This window comes from Delphinapterus leucas, chromosome 6, assembly GCF_059928025.1.
Source record: "Delphinapterus leucas isolate spDelLeu-1000000601 "Yukka" chromosome 6, BTC_Dleu_Yukka2, whole genome shotgun sequence".
Lineage (NCBI taxonomy): Eukaryota > Metazoa > Chordata > Mammalia > Artiodactyla > Monodontidae > Delphinapterus > Delphinapterus leucas.
In genome coordinates, this window is record NC_143134.1 from 114,212,817 (window position 1) to 114,234,460 (window position 21,644).

Here is a 21,644-nt window from a genome sequence, read left to right on the forward strand (position 1 = left end):
ACTCAGCAATTCTACTCCTAGGTATATATATACCCAAGAGAAATGACAATATATGTCCACACAAAAACCTGTACACAAATGTTCACAGCAGCACTATTCATAATGGTCAAAAAGTGAAAACAATCCAAATGTCCATTAACTAATGAATGGGTAAATAAAATGTGATATATTCATACAATGGAATACTATTCAACCATAAAAAATGAAGTATCAAATACATGCTACAAGGATGAAATATTATGAAAATACTGTAAGTTAAAGAAGCCAGTCACAACAGACATATTGTATGATTCCTATTGTATGAAATGTCCAGAACATGCATATCTGTAGAGACAGAAAGCAGATGAGCTATTACCTAGGGCTGGGAGGGCTGAGGGGAAATGGGGAGTGACTGCTAATGGATATGGCATTTCTTTTGAGGGGGATGAAAATGGTCTAAAATGGATTATGGTGATAGCTGCACAGCTCTGTGAATATACTAAAAACCACAGAATTGTACACTTAAAGTAAGTGAGCTGTATGCATGTAAACTATATCTCAATGAAGCTGTTATTAAAATAATAAGGCATCCAACATTTTTAGAACAGAGGACCTAAAAAAAAGTCAAAACATCTAGTGACATGTCACCCATCAATCAAAGAATTCACATTCTGATAGTAATTTTTTTAAAGCTAGAGATCACAAGAAACAAAAATGTCAGCATAGATTCTTAGGAACATTTCATAAGAATTAATTTTGGCTTTAAGTATATATATTTTTTCCCAGATATACAAGATACCTAAACAGATGTAGTACCAGACAAACATAACCTTAAAATCTAAAAATCTGGAAAAGTGAGTCAAGTTCAGCTTATCAAGCTGACACCTATTAAACTGCTACAACAAAAACAGTCTTAAACACCATCAATATCAATACAGACAGGAAAATCATTGTTTATGATAGCTATCGAGGGCAAGTTTTTTGTTTTGTTTTGTTTTTAATTTTGCATTTACTTAAAACTCTGTTTGATGCTAGCAGGGTTCAAGTCACACAGGAAGGTGCTCGGCTAAACACTGATCATCTTCCTTGATCTCCATTGTCTGCTGTGTGGGTTCCGCCAGCAAAACCTCCCAGCGAGTGGTCACCTTCCTATGGAGTCATTAAACCTCTGAATGTCAGCTGGTGGGATTAGCCAGCAGCTTCCACACCTGAGCCCCCGTGGCAGGGACAGAGGCATTTGGATCAAGATCACTAATGAATACAGAATTCATATGCCGCTTGTCAGGGCTCCTGAGCTGAGTCGCACAGATGCAACCTAAATAAGACGGAGGACAGAACAATTGTTGACGAAGATTAAAAAGTTTTGGCAGTTGGGGTAAAAAGAACACCTCATTATTCAAATATGATAGTCTTGCTTATTTATTTATTTTTGGTTCAAGTTATTTATGATTTGCCTCAAATGGACAAATGCCATTCACCAATATTTAAAGGCTTATTGGTCTCATTACTAAATTTGAAGAAGGCTATGCCATCTAAACATTAGCTATATAGAGAAAAACAGCTCCCCTGAAAATATCTGAAAACTCTGAGGGAAAAAACAACCTCAGGATATTTGTGGGGGAGGACAATTAAAAGATGAAAATAAATTCTGATGAATTCAAAGAGAAGAAAAACATAACCTCCCACAGCCAAATGACTTACTTATATTTCCCAATATCTCTGTATTTCTAACTTTGCATCTTTCCATCCCTGGGTTCCTTCCAGTCACTGAGCTCACCAAAGAGGCTTATACACCTCCTCTGACATTCGTCTGGCTTCGTGCCATCTTCACAAGACCTCATCAGAGAAAAGGAATAGCCCAAGCAGCCCACACCTCTGCTCACCTGGAATAAGATGTCTTCCCCACTCTGTTGTCAAAGAACTACAGGCCTAGCAAAGAGGCAGAAGAGCAGGGTGATCGATCACATCGGAGGGCCAGACTGACAAGGGTTCAAACCATGATTCCATCACTGCCCGGCTGTGTGACCTCGGGTAAGATATGTGACCTCCCTACACCCTATTTTTCTTCTCAACAAAACAGGGATAACAAAGTACAGACCCCACACGACTGTTGAAAAGTAAATAAGATGATGCAGACAAAGCTGTTAGAAAAGAGCTTGGCACAGCATAAGCACTCAAAAAGCATCAGCTACTATGACTGCTGTGTTTTCAATACCTTCGCCCCATAGCAAAAAGGCAAATATTTCCATAGCCTGTGCTGTGTGTTAAACAGGCTTCTTCTACTGTCATGACCACTAGCTAGGCCTGTCTCCGATTTTAAGCTTTCAGATAAGAAAGAAGAATCATACCTAGGACTTCCCTGGTGGCGTAATGGTTAAGAATCCTCCTGCCAATGCAGGGGACATGGGTTCGAGCCCTGGTCCAGGAAGATCCCACATGCCGCGGAGCAACTAAGCCTGTGTGCCACAACTACTGAGCCTGTGATCTAGGGCCCACGAGCCACAACTACTGAGCCCACGAACCTAGAGCTCATGCTCCGCAACAGGAGAAGCCACCACAATGAGAAGGCCGCGCACCGCAACGAAGAGTAGCCCCTGCTCGTCACAATTAGAGAAAGCCTGGGTGCAGCAACGAAGACCCAATGCAGCCAAAAATAAATAAAATATAAAATTTTTTTAAAAAAGAATCATATCTATCATCAAGCCTGACACAAGTACAAATAATGTTAGTCGTTGCTATGTGATGTTTGTATCCTACTACTGAATTACTAAAACACAGAAGCAGCTGCCGTATTTTAGAGCCAATTTCGTGTGAGCCATCATATGAAGTGCTTTACAGACCACATCTAATCCTGACAGCAGCCCACAGGCAGGTCTCTGGATCCCCGTCTTCTGGATGAACAGTGCCGGGCTGTGGCTTGCCCACGGTCGTGCCGTGCGCACAGTGGAAACACACTCACAGGCCAATCCTGTAGCTCCTAAGCTCCTGTGCCCTTCTCCATCTGACCACATTGAACTCATGCTCTATGCTTCCCCTTGGGACCAGTCTATGTGCCAAACTGAATAGATTCTTTTTTTTAATCAAAATAATGCAGATCTCTTACACTATTGTCCATCTGCATGGCACAAATAAATCTGAAACTTCAGTGTCTTTCTACTATTAGACTTAAACAAACAAAAAACTAGTCACTTCTAAAATTTGCTATAGAACACCATACTGGTATCAACTCTTTCATTATGTAAAGTGGATCTATAGCTGCCTGCAATGACAGATTAATTCTGTTTCCTCCGTAGCTACGTGTTTGGCATCACGTTTGTGAGGTAAACACAAGCCTTTAGGGCGATAGCTGCTCACATCTTTAGCAATAAGGGCTCCTCTAGAGGCCAGCACTTGCCAAGTGATAAAATATGACTCCATAAATCAGACGGCTGAAGTGGCACTTGTATACGTCACCATCTATCTTTGCAGCTTCTCTCTAAAGGGTATAGGGTAAGAGCTCATCCCTCGGTATTGTGACCAGAAAAAGGACCATCACAGTTGGCACTGACTAAGCATGTGCTACTTAAAACTGAAGACACACTAAGACTGGGGGGGAAAAAAAGATCCTGCTGGTGTTAGCACGCCTCAGGCAGTGGTAGAAGCTTCAGCAACTCATCTTCAAAAGGCAGAGAGCCAGAGCTCTAGAAACCTGCAAAAATTGGCTAAGCCTGCAGTCTTCATTTCTTTAAGTTGAGCATCTTCAAAGTCTAGAATTCTAACTGTAGGGCACAGCAGCTGCCACTGCAGATCTGATCCTCTCAGCTTTTGGCAGCTCTCAACTTGAGATTCTAGCAAAAGAATTTTTCAAGTTGCTATTATTGCCTGTCATGGATTTATAAATATTGTGCGCTATCTGCTGTGGCATGGCTCTCATGGGACGCCAAAGCATGCCAAATGCGTAACAGAATGAAAAACAGTTTCTATTCTTCAAATAAATGCTAATTTTTTTAACTGTGCTCACATGATGTGTTTGTTGACCAACTTCAATAGTACAGAGTATGTATCAGAGAGGGGAAAAAAGCTGATTGTCTTTTCCAGCAGTATTCAGCTGCTACTTTCATTAAGCTTGTTTAATTAGATTCCAGATGCTAATTTGCAAGTCGATACCAGAGGGTGCAGGACAGTTTGCCTTTGAATCATCTCCCTGTGATGTGAGGGTCCTGCCGCACACCGCTACCCTTCAGCAGCCCTCACACGCTTTCTGACAATTAGTGCAAAGAGGGGACAGTACTGATCTTGACAGACTAAATATTAATCTTCTACCCATTTTTATGAATTATAATCTTCAAGAGTTTAAATTTCTCACTGGGCCAAATGGAAACATTCCTTCTTACAAAGAAACAGGATGGAAGGAAAACTAACCTAAGCTATCAGATTCATTTCCTTAACCCTCCCCACCCTAAAATAAAAGTTTTTATTTCAGCAATTTTCAAGATACATACTCGCACAAAGCTAACACCATATTTCCAGGTACAATGGTCAAATTCCTCATAACTTAACTGGAAAATGGACTCAGAAGGCCACAGTGTGTTTATCACTAATTTCCTGTCCAGCTAGCCTGTGGATAATAACCAGGATAAGGGGCTTAGTTCTTATGCCAGCCTTAACAATAGGAGAAAAAAAAAATTCTAGGGGAATGGCTCCACACAATTCATCGTCACCAAAAAACCCTCTAATACAACTGACCCCTTGTCATTAGGTCAACTCACACATTTCAAAATCCACTATTCTGCTAATACATAGGTACAGTGTCCAAATAAGCACCTTTGCTGATAAAAACAAAGCATGAGATTTATCAGCAGTAATACAATTTTTTAATGCCTTCATTTTTATCCATCTGAGAACTATGAACACTAAAGGTGAAGTTATCAAACTGTTTCAAAGGAATGTAAATCTGGGACCAACTAAGAAAGGTTGCTTCTGACACCTTTTTATCCACTCATTCAACAAGTACTGGCTGACTACCTACTATGCACCATTTTAGGTGTGAGGAAATAGAAATGAATAAGCACAGTTCCTGCCCTCAGAGAACTTCCAGGCTAACAGCAAGGAGAAAAACAAGAAAATGAGCATCCCAAGACTAGGACAGGCAGTGTGAGGGCCACAACTGAATGAGAATTTTAGAAGATTTTTAATGGGCCTTAAACTCACAGTTAGCCGGCAGTTTCTCTGAAACCTTGAGTTAGAGCTTTTACCTGAAGCAAATCACTGGTTCAGATTACTTCTAAAGGCAGAAGTCCATCTTAGGCATTTATGAATCCCAGCTAGGTTTCACTGTTCTGCTTTTTGGCCTGTAATTTCCCAATGAGCACCTGCCCTTTGGCCCATCTTCATTTCGGCCGTGTACTCAATGGGGTGTTTGGTTTGTTGACTCTGGCCCAATACTGTGTTATTATATGAGAAATGTACTAGTTATCTTCTGTTATCTCAAAAAAAAAAAAAAAGAAGTTCAGCACTTTCCAGATGGGAAGAAGAGAAAGTCCCCTCCATTTCCCAGGTGGTTTTTGATGACTCAGATTTTGCTTTAGCTCCGGGTTATCCTGTCTCAACTCTACAAACATGTACTGAACATCAGGAGCTGAAGAGGAGAGATGATTTCATGGTCCCTGCCCTCAAGGGTCTCCCCTCTCTCAGCAAGTAGCGGAGATGCCCCTGAAAACAGCCATAAAACAATGGGACAGGTGTGTACAATGCAGTATGGAAACACAAATAAATGAGGAAGCAGGTGAGAGCATTGCTGGCAGGCACCGGCAGAGAGCAGGATTCGACAGCAAGCAAGTACACACTGTATTCAAAGAACAGCAAGCAGGCGAGAAGGGTTGAAGTGAAGCAGGAATGCAGACCTATGTTTCCTAAAGTTTAATATTAATACCCCTGGGCTTACATGATGGTGATACACGAATACATTTTTTATTTATATTAATAGTATGCACTCATTTTCATGTCTTGGGGGGAAAAATAACCATCACATCAAACCCAGGATTTCATAGACACAAACTGTATTTTAAAAATAAATTTAAATTAAATAGGTGAACTAGAGTGGCTGTAGGGAAGAGAGGAAAGGGAACTGACTTGCAAGGAGAACTTCTGCAGTGAAGGAAATGTTCTGTCTTGATCTGACTGATGGTTACTTGCGTAATTACAAATGCCAAAATCTATCGCACTATACAGTTCAGATCTGTGCATTTTATTTTATGTAAATGATAACTCAATTTATAAAACAGTGAGCTGATGTAAAAGAAAATTTTCAAGAAAAATAACAGTAGAGGTGGCATCCAGACATGGCAGAATCCTTAAATGTAGTATGCAAATGACAAGTTCAAGACTAGCCCTGTCCAATAGAAATATGTGAACCACATATTTAGTTTTAAATTCTCTAGTAGCCACGTATAAAAAAGTAAAAATAGGTGAAAAAAATTTAATAATATTTTTATTTAACCCAATATACTTAAAATAGTATTGTTACAACATGTAACCGTATTACTAATGAGATATGTTTTTAAACTTTTGGACCCAGTCTCTGAAATCTGGGATGTGTTTTCTACTTACAGCACCTCTCAATTCAGACTAGCTACACTCAAGTGCTCAACAGCTACATGTGGTTTGGTGGCTACCATACCAGACTGTGCAGCCAAAGACAATGAGAAAACATTAAAGGTTTTTAAGGAGGCAGGGACTTTCATTCCATAAATACTACAGTCTAGGCCCAGCACTGTCCAAGGCACAGGTTTGCACTTTAAAAAAAAAAAAAAAGACTATGGGCTTTTCCTAATTTATTTGTTTTAACAATAAAGCCAAGAGTTTGTTTCATGAGCCTGGCCTAAAAATCACTGTTTGGCAAACGATTTGTAATTATGAGAGCCTGAAACTTCCCCTCCCCATGCAATTCTCTATGAAGTGAGCAGCAGTTACTGTCCTGGAGATCCATGCAAGACCTGAGAGGCAGGTCTCCTGGGTTTGTTTGAGACATGTCCAGAATCCTTTCCCCTACTAAAGGGAAATAAGCAGACTTAGTCATTCCAACCCTTCAGTCTCAAAATAGGCAAGAAAGAAAAGTTATGGAGGGCTTCTTGCCACAGAAAGACAGAAAGCCTCCATGGAAAGAAGAAAAATAAAGTTTGGAAATTTGAAACCAAATGTTTCCATGAGTTCTATACAAATGCAGAGCCAGAAATGACACCCTGGCCGAATTCTCTTTCACAGCAAAGTCACTAAAACAGGGTTCTCTCAACTTTCCTAAGCAGTCTCGGCCTTCCACTGAAACCACATCACTTAATCGTCACCAGAAGAAAGCAGGGTGGCCAGCAGTTAGTTGCTTGGTCTTCACAATAATTTTATTATCTATTAATATCCCTTTAGATTTTTTTTTTTTTGGCGGTACGTGGGCCTTCACTGTTGTGGCCTCTCCCGTTGCGGAGCACAGGCTCCAGACGCGCAGGCTCAGCGGCCATGGCTCATGGGCCCAGCCACTCCACGGCACGTGGGATCTTCCCGGACTGGGGCACAAACTCGTGTCCCCAGCATCGGCAGGCGGACTCTCAACCACTGCGCCACCAGGGAAGCCCTCCCTTTAGATTTTTAAAAGTATTACCATTGCCTTCTATTTACTTTTAAACTCACTTCACTGGAGAAGCAAGTACTACCTTCTCCTTAATAAACTGACTTTTTTTGATTGTCAGTCTGTGTCAAGTGTCAATAAGTTCAGTGAATAAAAACCACTCACCTGAAATTGTAAATTTAATTAACAATCTGAAATGGGAATTCAGTCAAACTGTTTCAAGCTCTCGCAGCTAATACAAAACAACAAGTGCTCTGAATTATAGATAAAATTGATCTAAGGAACACAACTCTTCAGACTGATAATATCAGAAATTTTATTGAAGGGATGATTCACATTTCCCTTTGCTTCCCTAAATCAGCAATATTAAGTTCATGGCCTTTGAATCATTTCAAATCCAAAGTCTAAATAAATAATATAAAATTACTTTAGCAGTGTTAAAATCACTTTTTTTTTTACATCTTTATTAGAGTATAATTGCTCCACAGTGGTGTGTTAGTTTCTGCTTTATAACAAAGTTAATCAGTTATACATATACATATGTTCCCATATCTCTTCCCTCTGGCGTCTCCCTCCCTATCCCACCCCTAGAGGCGGTCACAAAGCACCGAACTGATCTCCCTGTGCCATGCGGCTGCTTCCCACTAGCTTACGTTTGGTAGTGTATATATGTCCATGCCACTCTCTCACTTTGTCACAGCTTACCCTTCCCCCTCCCCATATCCTCAAGTCCATTCTCTAGTAGGTCTGTGTCTTTATTCCTGTCTTACCCCTAGGTTCTTCATGACATTTTTTTTTCTTAAATTCCATATATGTGTGTTAGCATACAGTATTTGTCTTTCTCTTTCTGACTTACTTCACTCTGTATGACAGACTCTAGGTCTATCCACCTCATTACAAATAGCTCAATTTCGCTTCTTTTTATGGCTGGGTAATATTCCATTGTATATATGGGCCACATCTTCTTTATCCATTCATCTGATGATGGACACTTAAGTTGTTTCCATCTCCAGGCTATTGTAAATAGAGCTGCAATTAATTTTGGTACATGACTCTTTTTGAATTATGGTTTTCTCAGGGTATATGCCCAGTAGTGGGATTGCTGGGTCATATGGTAGTTCTATTTGTAGTTTTTTAAGGAACCTCCATACTGTTCTCTATAGTGGCTGTACCAATTCACATTCCCACCAGCAGTGTAAGAGTGTTCCCTTTTCTCCACACCCCCTCCAGCATTTGTTTCTAGATTTTTTGAGGATGGCCATTCTGACTGGTGTGAGATGATATCTCATTGTAGTTTTGATTTGCATTTCTCTAATGATTAATGATGTTGAGCATTCTTTCATGTGTTTGTTGGCAGTCTGTATATCTTCTTTGGAGAAATGTCTATTTAGGTCTTCTGCCCATTTTTGGATTGGGTTGTTTGTTTTTTTGTTATTGAGCTGCATGAGCTGCTTATAAATTTTGGAGATTAATCCTTTGTCAGTTGCTTCATTTGCAAATATTTTCTCCCATTCTGAGGGTTGTCTTTTGGTCTTGTTTATGGTTTCCTTTGCTGTGCAAAAGCTTTAAAGTTTCATTAGGTCCCATTTGTTTACTTTTGTTTCTATTTCCATTTCTCTAGGAGGTGGGTCAAAAAGGATCTTGCTGTGATTTATGTCATAGAGTGTTCTGCCTATGTTTTCCTCTAAGAGTTTGATAGCTTCTGGCCTTACATTTAGGTCTTTAATCCATTTTCAGCTTATTTTTGTAAAATCACTTTTAATATACCTCATGCTTTCAACTTTTTATGCAATTCTCATTTTTCTTTAACATATGGAAGTCCCAATCAATTGGAAACAGACACAGCTTTCAAGAAAATTTGAAAAGATTAATGTGGTTTAAAGGAGGGCCTGACACTACTGAGGTGATTTTCTAAATGAAAATCATCAGTCTTTCTCTCTATACCTACATTAGTTCTAATGGATTTGTGGAGCATTAGGAATTCCTCTCCTTTAGTTTGAAAACTGGGAGATCGTTTTTAATTTTTCTTTTTAAGTGACCTAGTATATCTTATTTTTCCTCTGTACTTAAGAACCCCAAACAGAAAATAATGCTGATATGGGAATAAATGTTCACATTGAGAAATGAGAACAGAATTCTAATCTCATTTACAGTTGATACTTGGACCTGTTTACTATTCTTAATTGGAGCAAGGCTATTGTTTCTAGTACAAAACACCTATAGCTAAATTCTATCTTTAGTCACACGTTTTAATTCCTGCAGATAATTCAAGAAAGGGGAGAAAACTAGCCATCAGTGACCAAGTCCCTTACATGTGCTATCCTCAAATATCAAGGATGTAGTGGCTTCTGGCAGGAGACCCCTGTTCTGGCTGAGCAGCATCCACGACCCTACATTCTCTGCTCTCCTGGCACTTGGCCCAAACCTGAAGATCAGAGAGCTTCAGAGCTCCAATGACACTTGATGCTCTAATGACAATGAGCTAGAGAAGAACAAAAACTTTTAAACATGCAATCTTTTCCAAAGATGATTAGGCATAAAGCATTGTCAAAAAGTAATTCCCAGAAACACCCGCTGGTATCTACACAAAACACTACTGCAAAAGCAGGAAGAGCAGAAACCTACATATTAAGGAATAGGGCAGACCACTCATAAACAGCCTAGTACCTGTTGAACACAGTTGATATACCCATGAAAAAGTTAACACCTATCAAAAGACAAGGGCAGTTGATGAGGGCTGCCTTCAGGACGTCATGCGCCTACAAGCTGGCTCAGCAGCGAGGATAAAGCACAGTGGAGGAATAACATGGTACCATGAAGTATCCAAGCACACTGAACACTCCTTCCAAAGCGACAATGAAAGACCTGTGGCTTGTTCTTGGAGATTTTGGGGTCTAGGGGGTTGCTTAATGGAGGTACATCTATCATTAAAGCAGACACAGGTGGAATGTCATTCAGAAGATACCGCCCTCCCCACTACCAAAGAAAATATAATAAAAGAATCTCTTATAAATATATGTGAGACCAGATACATACATCATGCTCTGATAACAGGCCACTACACACATGGTATTGTCCCCATCTTCCGCCAAATGCAGAACAACCTATAGGGATTTTTCAAACTGCCCGCATTTTCAGGCCAGGTCTGTGTGACATGCAAAGACATACATAGTTTCTCTATTCTTAGTGAAAAAACAAAACACCTGTCATTTTGAGATATTGTGATAACGCATAAGAAAACATGCTACACTGCAGCAGCATTTACAGCCAAGAAGATTCCCAGACAGCCCAAAGGCCAGAGCAAAAAGCTGAACAGTACAGGCTCCTCAAGCCTGAGGGAGGGCATAGCAGGCCACTCCAAAATGAAGCTTTCCCAAGTAACCAGTCTTCTCAGCAAACATAGTACCTGTGCCAAAGAGCATTCCAACTAACAGCAGTGCTGTTCAAACTTCGGAGGAATCAGCAATCAATTTGTAAATGTCCAACATACAACTAGAAAGATAATGTGAAAGAGAATAAAACTGTAGGAACTTACATACCTCCATATCTGGCCTAAATTTATCTTCAAACACGGCCATTGCTGCTAAGGAGCCAGAACCTGTAGGAAAAAAGATGCATTTTTAGCATATTTACCAACTCCCAGCTTCTCCATCTCAAGTTTACCTCGGGGCAGCAAAAATGGCAAAACACACACAATGTTGTCAAGTACAATGTAAATATTAACACTATAGGGCCACAAAAACCAGGTAAACACTGCTCTTCAAAAGCCTGGAGTCACACTTACCACTATGTCGGGTAAACCTGCAACTGGCCCTACTTCTACTACTGACAGGAGTAACTGTAAATTATTCACAATAAAATCCTGAAGCATGAAAATGAGGTTATGGATAATTTGTATTTGTTCAAAAAGTGAATGCCACATAATTTCATATATCCTGTGCTGTGACTCTTGTGCTTCAAAGCTGTGCCTTGGCAGGCTGCTGGGTATAGCGCTAAATACCAAGCCAGTTAGAAAGAATAGATTGTTTTAATGAGCTGGCCCCGGTAGAGTCACCTTGACACACGGGGAAGAAACTACAGCACCAGCAATGGTAATAGGACTGTGAGCTACGGCCACCAGGTTATTCCAGCTACAACTGTAAAACACTTTATTATGTGGCATTTATTTGGAGCTATTATTTTTAGTTCGTACGTTGAGGAGTAACAGCTGAGTAGACAAAATGACAGACAAAGAAACAAAAATTTATTATCACAATAGCAAATGGCTGAAAGGTTATGCTGCACAGATATTAACAGACAGCAAATTTCTCCCTACAAAAGCAGGATGTAAAGGCATTACAAATAAGTATGGGCTCCCTTTGAATGGATATAAAAGGCAGCTCAGCACTATGAAAATTTAAACTTGTTTTGTTCAGAAACCAGAGAATCTTTAGAAAACCATCATCTTGTCTTTACAGGGTCCTGGCAATATTTTAGGATACTCTACTTTTGGAGAGAGGATAGAGTTGCCCACAATTTTTTACTCCAATTAGAAGATTTTTTTGGCATTTATTACTTTTTAACTTGTTTTGCATAACACTATCTATTTAGCTGGGTCACAGAGAAAACCATATTTTCTATTTAAAATGATTTGTGTACATCGCTTGACCACCTCAATGGTTTAGCAAAGGAAAAAGGCAGCGATTAAACAGTTTCAAATGAGGTGTCCTGCTGATTTTATCAAGTCTGCTGAATGTATAATGAAAAAGGAGAAGCTGACAGCATCGCTGCATTGAGAAAATACAGACTACCTTATCTGAACCATTTAAGGAGGTCCAATTATAGATCAAATTTAAAGGGTAGAAACAGCAGATTTACAGACACAAATCAATGAACATGGTAATCCCAATGAATATGACAGATACTCCTGTTAGGGAATATTGCTGTGGTTGAGGATCATTACCTTCACAGCACCGGATACATCGCATCTAAAGCAGGGGGAAGCTATGAGCGTAGACGGCATTACGGGCAATGACTATTCATTTAAGCTTTGGGAGCAAAAGGCAACCCCATTTTCCCCTCTCACAATTTTTTCTCCCCACACACACACAAAAAAACAAAAGGAACCTAAAGAGATATTAAAAGCCCTTTAGAAAGGAAACAGAAATTAAACAGATATAAAACTAGTGTACCCAAATAAAACTAGATATATATACACAAATTCACCAAAATCAAACCTTGCAATTTCATAGTTTATGTGTCCTGGAAAATCTGGAAATAGAGTCAAAGTTCACCAATGTTTTGTGACTCACATTTACTCTGAGTTTCAGGGATCAAGGGGGGAAAGTAACCTGTTTTAAGGCATTGGTGAGAACCAGTCTCAGACTTTGTAGTAAAAAACGAGCTGGTTTTGTATGGAAAACAAAGGACAACTGTCACGAAGAAACAAGAAAATTGCAAATCAGAAAACCTCAGGAAAAAAAATACTTCTTTTCCAACCTGGTCCAAGAATGTCTCTGCAAAGAGTCCAAGGGTAAACGCACCAGAGGCCAGAAATAAACATTAGAAAAGGACAGGGGAAGGACGGCTATTTACCTAAGAGCTAACAATTTTGTGGAAAACTGTAATCAATTACTGTAAAAGGGGAAACACAACTTACCTTAAAGACATCTTTCCCTAAAGACTACTAGCCTGTATTTTCTCCTGGGCCATCCTCTTTTGCAGTTTCACAAGAAATTAATTTTACTCTAATTTTTCCCAGGCACATATATTTCCTTCTACTTAGCTTCACCTAATACTTTAAGAAATGAAAAATATTTCCCTCCTAATATAATAATTCTTCCTTTATCAAAAGCTTTTTTTCATGAGAAACACCACCACAGAAAAAATTTCCGTAAGTGGAAGTACATGCTAAATCTAAATTCTTAGAACAAAAAGTGTCTATCAATGTAGTGATGCTTCTCATCACAGTGATTTTTTTTTTTTTTTATAGTGGAAGGTGTAGAAGAGTTAAACATAGAAAGGACACAGGGATCCCTATTACACTGTATTTCTGCTTCCTCATTTACATCACACCCCCCCAAAACACACACACCAACTTACACACACACACACACACACATACAGGTACACATGCACGTGCAGAGTTGAGATGTTTTCAGGAAAACAGGAGCTTGCTAAACTGCCTGATTCTGCTTCCCCTGAGATCAAAGATAAGTGGACTCCAAATAAACTTGAAAAGAAGGGGAAATTCAACATTAAAAACAATTTCTAAATCACTTGCAAATTAGCTCCTGCTCCTAGCATTTTTAGGAAAGGAGGACTTTGGCGCCCCCTTTTCAGAAGTACACAGAAGTGCTAGGAAATGGAGTGCAATTGACTTTGTCAACAGGTTTCTAGGAAACTCTGAATGTGTGTCTGCTGCTTAGAAAAGAGAAGACAGAATTTCAAATATGACTGCAAACGCCCAAAATGGCAAGAGAACAACATGCAAATCCTCACATAATTTCAAGGCAATGCAACCGGGGGAAGGAACAAGGAGTTTGCCATTAAAAAGAAAAAAGATGGTAAACTCAATGAGACAGGTCTTTTTAAATAATTTCAATTCAAGTTTCCCAGATTTTATTTCAATGCCACTTAAAACTATATATAATAAATCATCAAATTCCATAGTAATAGAGCAGCCATTTGACTCACAAAATGTTTAAATAATATATCCCATTTTCCCCATAAACCATAATAATGTCCACAGACATTCCATGATTTCAGCATCAACATATTAACCTGGCACTCTCATACCCAAAACCAAGGCAAAAATCCTCTGAAGGATTTACCCTGATTTTTTATTCCAAAAACAAGGCCACCTTAGACAATCAGTCAGAACGGCCTGGTTTCCCATTAAGGAATAAACAAACAGAAAAGCCAGGGGACAGTGTACCGGGTATAGGGGGCTCTGCTTTAGACAGTGGGCGTGTCAGGTGAAGGAAATGGATGTCAGAGGGAATATGCTTTCCACAAACGCAGGACGAGCTCTAAGAGCAAGGAGTACAAGACCTGCCCTCAATTTCTCTTATAGGAGAGAGGAGGAAGCCAAGAGGGAAGAACAAGAGCATTCTGTTTGGGCACCCACCGTGGGCCACACATCGTATGTTGTCATTTGGTCATCCTCACAGCAACCCAGTGAAGTGATAAAGCTTCTTGTCTAGGATTACAGGACTAACAAGCACAGGGCAGGATTCCTGTCTCAGGTGTGACCCTATGTCACTCTCTCAAACAGAAAGTTCTACAGGCCACAATATAGTTCAGAGCAGACACACATGACCTTCCATGACCAGGTCTCTGGCTCGCTCAGCCCCTCCTCCTCCCCAATGTACACACACACTTGACACTCTACCAACACTAAACCGACAAGAATTTCCTAAATGCCCAGACCATTTCAAGCCTATCCCACCTTGGCACGTGCTATTCCCTCTGCCCCCTTGACAGTCCACAGAACTCCGAGGCACCCATCCAACCCCAACTGCGAGATGACTTCCTCCTAGAAGGCTTCCTTGACCACCACACCCCCATGAGAGTTTATCACTCTCATCTCTGCCAGCTGTCCATCCCTTCACAGCTGCATCCACCATACCTAGCAGTCTCTGGCACACAGTGAGCACTAAATAGAATTTGCTACATTAGGCTGGGCTGATTTGAGTACAACGGTTCAAATGGAGGAGCTGGGGAAACGGAGCTGGCCCTGAAGGAGTGACAGCAATAAATGCCTTGATAAAGTGTAAAAGAACATTTAATACCTAATTTATCATACCGGGGTGAATATAAGACAAACTCAAATGTAAAGCAAGTCAATTTTCAAAAGAAAAGAAGCCTTTAAACCCACAAAACCATGTCCTATTATACGTCCTAGTCTGGTCTGAACTCTATGATATCACAGGAATGAAACGCCCTCCTTGGATTTCTGCATTTTTCTACCAAAGCTCTGTCTCATCAGTAGTTTCCAGGTAGCTGCTCCTTAGCAACCTCCACCAAGTCTGCCTTTTTCAGCCCACCCACAGTTACTAGAAGCCAGCTTCCAGAACAAAGCTCTTCAAAACAGCAATACGAGGTACAATCCAGTGACCAGCATTTAGAGAGAGGGTGTGCACGACACTGTGACGGCTACCTAGTTACCCACTGACTTGCCTCTGCACCCACCGTCCTTCCCCAAGCTCACCCACGCCATCCACACACACCCATCTGCTCAACCACCAACTCCCAAACCACCCAGCACGCAGGCTGTGGGGAGAGACAGGGATGGGGGGAAGGGTATGCAACTCAGCCCTCTTTCATCCACGAGGGACAGAAACTGCTCTGCACCCCCTGATCCACTGCAGCCACCTGGGTAGGCACCGCCTTACCCTGGCTGTCCAGGTTTGATGCTTATTAAAAGAATTCAACAGACACCCCTGTGAGTCCCAGAAAGCACAGTCTTGCTCCCCATCTCTGACTGCCAGGGCCTGACTCACCCTCAGACCTTCCAGATGACTCCATGGGGCACCCACACTGCAGACCTCCAGGAGAAGAGGGCTCAGGCATAAACGCCACAAGGGTCACATCTCCAACCATGCTTTTCTTTTTTTCTTTTTTTTTTATATGTTGGGGGTAGGAGTTTATTAGTTTATTTATTTATTTTTGCTGTGTTGGGTCTTCGTTTCTGTGCGAGGGCTTTCTGTAGTTGTGGCAAGCGGGGGCCACTCTTCATCGGGGTGCGTGGGCCTCTCACTATCGCGGCCTCTCGTTGCAGAGCACAGGCTCCAGACGCACAGGCTCAGTAGTTGTGACCAGCCATGCTTTTAAAATGAAGTATCTGTCTTATGAATAATAAGCGACTGGCTTAAAAAAAAAAAAGACTAACACCTGTAAACAATGTAAAATATAAGCCCTGAAACTCAGAGAAATATGTGCAACACACAGGGCATTAATAAGTAAAAAGAGCTCACAGATAAATAACATCAATACACTAACAGAGAAAAGGACACAGCAGTTTACAGAAAAGAAAAAAAGCAGAGGCCTATACACATTTAGAGACACTGTTCAAGTTCACTAGTAATCAAAGAAATATAAATTGAAACTAAATAGCCATTTTTTGGCTTTTAGATTAGCAAAAATTAAAAAGAATAATACCCAGTGCTGACAAAGATGTAGTAAAAAGGGCAATCTAACATTCTTGTAGAAGCACAAATGGATAGAACTTTTCTAACACACAATTTAGAAACATCAATCAGAAAGCATAAAGCTATATACACACCCACCAAACCTGCAATTCTGCTAGAAACATATTCTAAAGAAATAAATGGATAAGTACCCAAATGACATTATGATCGCTGTTTAGATTAGAAAAAAGCAAAAGTAACAACAGCAACAGTAACAAAAACTGGAGGTAAATGTAAAGGTCCAACACCAACAATCAGGAGATAGGGAAAATAAAAAAATACTATATACATGGTGATTAAATATAATATTTTTTGGCAATGTCCATGATACAATATTTACTGACGGAAAAACATGTTCCCAAGCAAAATTAACAGATATGTTTATATAATACATATTATACACATCTGGAAGAAAATTTTTTAAAATTATGCTTATTTCTGGGTGGTGCTACATTCTTTTGTTTACTTGTGTTTTCTTATTTTTTTTCAAAGACGATGCATTACTTACAATTTTTTAAGATATACACTTGGAAAAAATAAGAATTCAACTTTGTTAAGGGATTAAAAAAAAAAAAAAAAGCCAAAAGACCAAGACCTTGCCAGCTGTCACAGTCTTGCTATGTAACAGCAGCAGCAGGCAGCTTAGTCCTGAAATCTGTACACAGGGGCCTGAAGGTCAACCCACGCATGCGTCAACAGTCTCAAGGAACAACAGCAGTCAATCATCACAAATAAACACACCATGTCTCTCCACCACAGTCCTTAGGAGGGCTTCCTTAGAACAGGCACCAAAAATTTTTAAAAACAGATAAAATCATCTTAACAATGAAGTCCTTTGAGCATATCAGCGCCAAGCCAGATCTACTTATCCAGAAGTATACTATGTGGCAAACAAATTACTAAACAGACCACAACAGACACAGTCCGCGTGGTGTTTTATGAAATTTCAAAGCACAGTCACATGAGTTTTGTCTGCTCCTCAGACACGGCAGGTAAATGCAGTCCCATTTCACAGGAGGGAAGACTGAATTTTGGAGATAAGGAACTTGCCCAGATCACACAGCTAGTGATTAGCAAATCTGGGAATGTGAGCCCCAATCATCCTAAATTTAAAGTGTCCAACACTGCTTCTGTTCCATGTGCTGCCTCTTAAATTACAAAGCCAAATGCTTGAAATTAAGATTAGCAAGTAAGCATGGAAGCAGCTCTATTTTCTTAACTCTCCACCCCCAAAAGCATGCTTTCTAACTTACTTTTTGCTCAGATTACAGCAGAATGATTTCCACACATCTGGATACAGTTAATTTGTGTTGTTTTGCTTGGAAATTCAAATGAGACTGGGATTTCAGTTAAATGTTTTAAATGATTAAACAGATGCCATTCACTATTTAGCAATGCTGTTCAAGTATCTAAGCATTTATTTTTAAATAGCCCCATTCAAAAAAAATAAAATAAAACTGAAATTAGTCTCCATTTTCTAAACCCTCTGAGAGTGTTTCTGATTTTAGTTTATCAGCATTAGTATTAGTAGTTCAATTTGAATCCTAACTTTTTCTGAGAGAACAATCCAACTCAGGACAAAATTTGAAATGTATCAAGAAAATTTTACTAAGATATTGCTTTTACTTGCTCTATATATTTAAAAAAATACCTCCATTAATATGGCTTAAGGATAGTGGGAATTTTTTTAAACCATGAAACGTGTTATTTTTATACATGTCAGGGTTCACTCAAGTATGAAATCAAACTTGGCAATTCTAGAACCTATTTTATCAGACATGCTGAAGAAACTATAAAAGACAAATAATTTTCTAAAACACGCTGCTCTAAGTCAAGCTCTAGGAAGGATCTGAAAGCCAGCAGGTAGAAATCTGCTTTTTCTAATAAGGTCTAGGCTCACAAATTCTCACACTGGGGAAGGGAAAATATTTACCCTTAGGACCTTATCGGTCCCAGACCCTAACTCATGTGATGCAGGTATTTCCTCATTTTACAGACACGGAAACTGAGGCTCAGCTGATTTAAAGGCAATAAGGGGAGCCAAGATTCAAATCTAGGTCTTGTGGCTCTTTAGCCCATGCACCTTTCAGAAGGGCAACTCTCCACTCATTCTTTCAAACCAACCATCCCAGGTGCCCACTGAGCGGCAGGCTCTGGAACACGGATGCAAAAGATGTGGCACAGCTGAGCTTCCTGCCTGTTTTCCCACAGCACACCATTGAGGCCCTCCCAGCCCTGCACGACTGCCAAGCTGCTCCAGGCGGCACCACCACAGCAAGCACAAGGTGAATGGTGCCCCAGAAACTACAGGACAGCAGCCCTACTGCCCTGGCTGCCTCCCTGCACAAAGGGGAAGATGATAGAATGCGTCTTCCTCATAGGTCGGCTGAGACCTGAATGAGACGTCACAAGTAAAACAGAATGCCTGGCACATAGTAAAAGCTCAATAAAAGTCAGCTGTTACAAATACTCTAACACAAGGTCCCCGTCCTCCAGGGGCTCTTTTATACAATCATTCTCAACAAGTCTCAGGTCTTTAACAGAAATGGAGGTCTTTAAAATTTCTTCTCTCAAAGCCATGAAGTTCTGAGAGGCAGCAGGAAATGGATTTCTAACTGCTTTTCCCCCAAATCAATTCAACCAGATCTTTTCAGGAAAAGAGCTGCTCCTTCTGCTAAGAAGTGGTCCATTTTAAGCACCCAAGGACCTGTTTGCCACCGTGGCCTGCCAAGGTGTAAGATGTATGCAGCGATAAAAGAGTAACACCAAGAACTTTCTCATCCATCAGTGTCAGCTCTCCGTGACAGAGTGCTTACTCACACTTGCTCATTGTTAGTCAACTGGCCACTCATCCTGGACAAAATTTGGTGCTCTCCACAGACCCATGGATGGGGATCATTTTTCAGTCTGTTTCTGTCTACAAGGTATGGTCTCCTGGTGTTGGTGCCTGCTCTGGAAGCCAATACTGCCAATGTGTGAAGAGCTGATTCATGAAAATAAAACAATGTTGGTGTCGGGGGACCACATTCAGCCACTAGAGAGCAGTGGAACTCCTCTTAGAGCTTGGGAAAACTCAGACACTGACTTGAAATGGTTTAAATGTATGCATGCATTTCATTTTAAGTCTTGGCCAAAAGCTTCCAGGAGAGGCAGGCCAAGCAATCAGACAATCTTGCATGGGTTGCTGAAATCCAGATTTGCCCTTTGTCAGCATAAGCAGTTTAATTTGATGTTTTCACTCCTGAGTAAGCACTGAGTATTACATTTAAACCCCTCATGAGGGGAAAGAATGCTTCCTTTTCATCAGCAAATGTACCTCAATGTCATTTTATCCCCAATGAAAATATACATATATATATATTCCATTTAATATGCTAAGAAATAGATTTTAAAGCATCCAACAACATTTCATTCAGAAACTAATTTCTCAAAAAATGCAGTTCCTTTTCTAAATGTAATGTAGTCAAAAAGGAGTTAAATTTTACTCTATGTAAATAATGTAAAACACCACTCGAAGAGAACAGGGATTTTTCTTATAATTGCAACTGCAATGTCTCATTGACCTGACAGGTTATAAACACTTATTCTTAAGAAAAGACTAACATTTGGGGCATTCAGGCCTAAAAAGTGAAAGGCTGTGTTTTATTAATGTATTTTAATGAAATGCCACAAGGTATGAGGACAGAAAACTGTTCTCCTTCAAACAGAGGAGTCATCACCTAACCCTATGTGTAAAGGATAAGATGGAGGATGAAAATTACCTTAAAATTACCTCTCCTAATCATCAGGCTCCCACAATCATCAGGCCCCACCAGGAAACTAGCTCTCACTCAGCACTGCAGAGCGCGGGGTACACACTTCTCTCCTGCTGCAGGAGTTCGAGGCAGTTAGAGCTGACAGGTCTTTCAAAGGCACCCTTTACTCTGGCCCGCATTTCAAAATATCTTCCCAAACTGCAAGTTAATCCCTTTGCGGGCCTTTTCCAAGTTTTCCTGTCCCTTAGAACCCTCTAGGACAAAGGACTACAGAGTTTAATAATTTATAAAAACACACTTAGCCTTAATTGTAAGTAAAGGTTTATCTGTCCATAGAGCCTTGTGCAAACAATAATAAGTCCTATTTACCGGAAAAATGTGCAAAACACTGTTACATATATTTTTTCACTTTATTCATCTGTGGACTAGATGGCATTATCTCCACTTTATAGATGCAAAAAAACAAAACAAAAAAAACTAAGGTCAGAGAGGTAAAGGAACCTAACCAAAAACACACAGCTAGTAATGGCAGATCTGGTTGCCAACAAATCCCTAGTTACATGACCTCCACATGAAAAGTCTTCTGATGTATATAATGACTTTCCACTTGGTCTGTCCAACAAGAAAGTAAAAGATCATCAAGCACTAGGTTACGAGAATGTAAAGGCACTTTTTGTAGTAGGGCCAATTCTGAAACAAAAGCAGGTAAAGATGAACTAATTAACCCCACTCTCTCTGAAATGGGGTTTAAAAAGCAAAGGACTTAAAACTGTGCGCATTGCATTTAAGTTCTGAAATGTACTCCTAGCAAGGGCTTGTATTTGGTTATAGACTAAGGACTGAACTCAAATCACAAAAGACTTCATGGTGAAATGTCAGAGCAGAAAAAACAGGAGGAAGAGCACCCTAACATTAATTCAATATCTCACTATTTTACCTACAAGACATTTAATATTTTCTACACAGAATCAAGAACAAAGTCTACTCTAATTAGAACAGATAAAGAACCAGCAAGGACTGGCTCTGTTACATTCCCTGAAACAACATGATGACTTGCAGAAGTAAATATTTTCTCATCTCCTAACATAATGGCACCATCTATTGGCTTAGTACCACCATTGCAGCAACCAGGAATCAAGATGC

General features: G+C 40.1%; 1 protein-coding gene across 1 annotated transcript in view; it reads right to left on the reverse strand.

Annotated features, from left to right (window-relative positions):
- PSMB7 (proteasome 20S subunit beta 7) overlaps positions 1-21,644 on the reverse strand; it is a 58,562-nt gene that overhangs the window by 19,201 nt on the left and 17,717 nt on the right. The window contains exon 6 of the mRNA XM_022578769.2: positions 11,116-11,174. Within this exon, the coding sequence (XP_022434477.1) occupies positions 11,116-11,174 (59 nt within the window). The remainder of the gene's footprint in view (positions 1-11,115; positions 11,175-21,644) is intronic.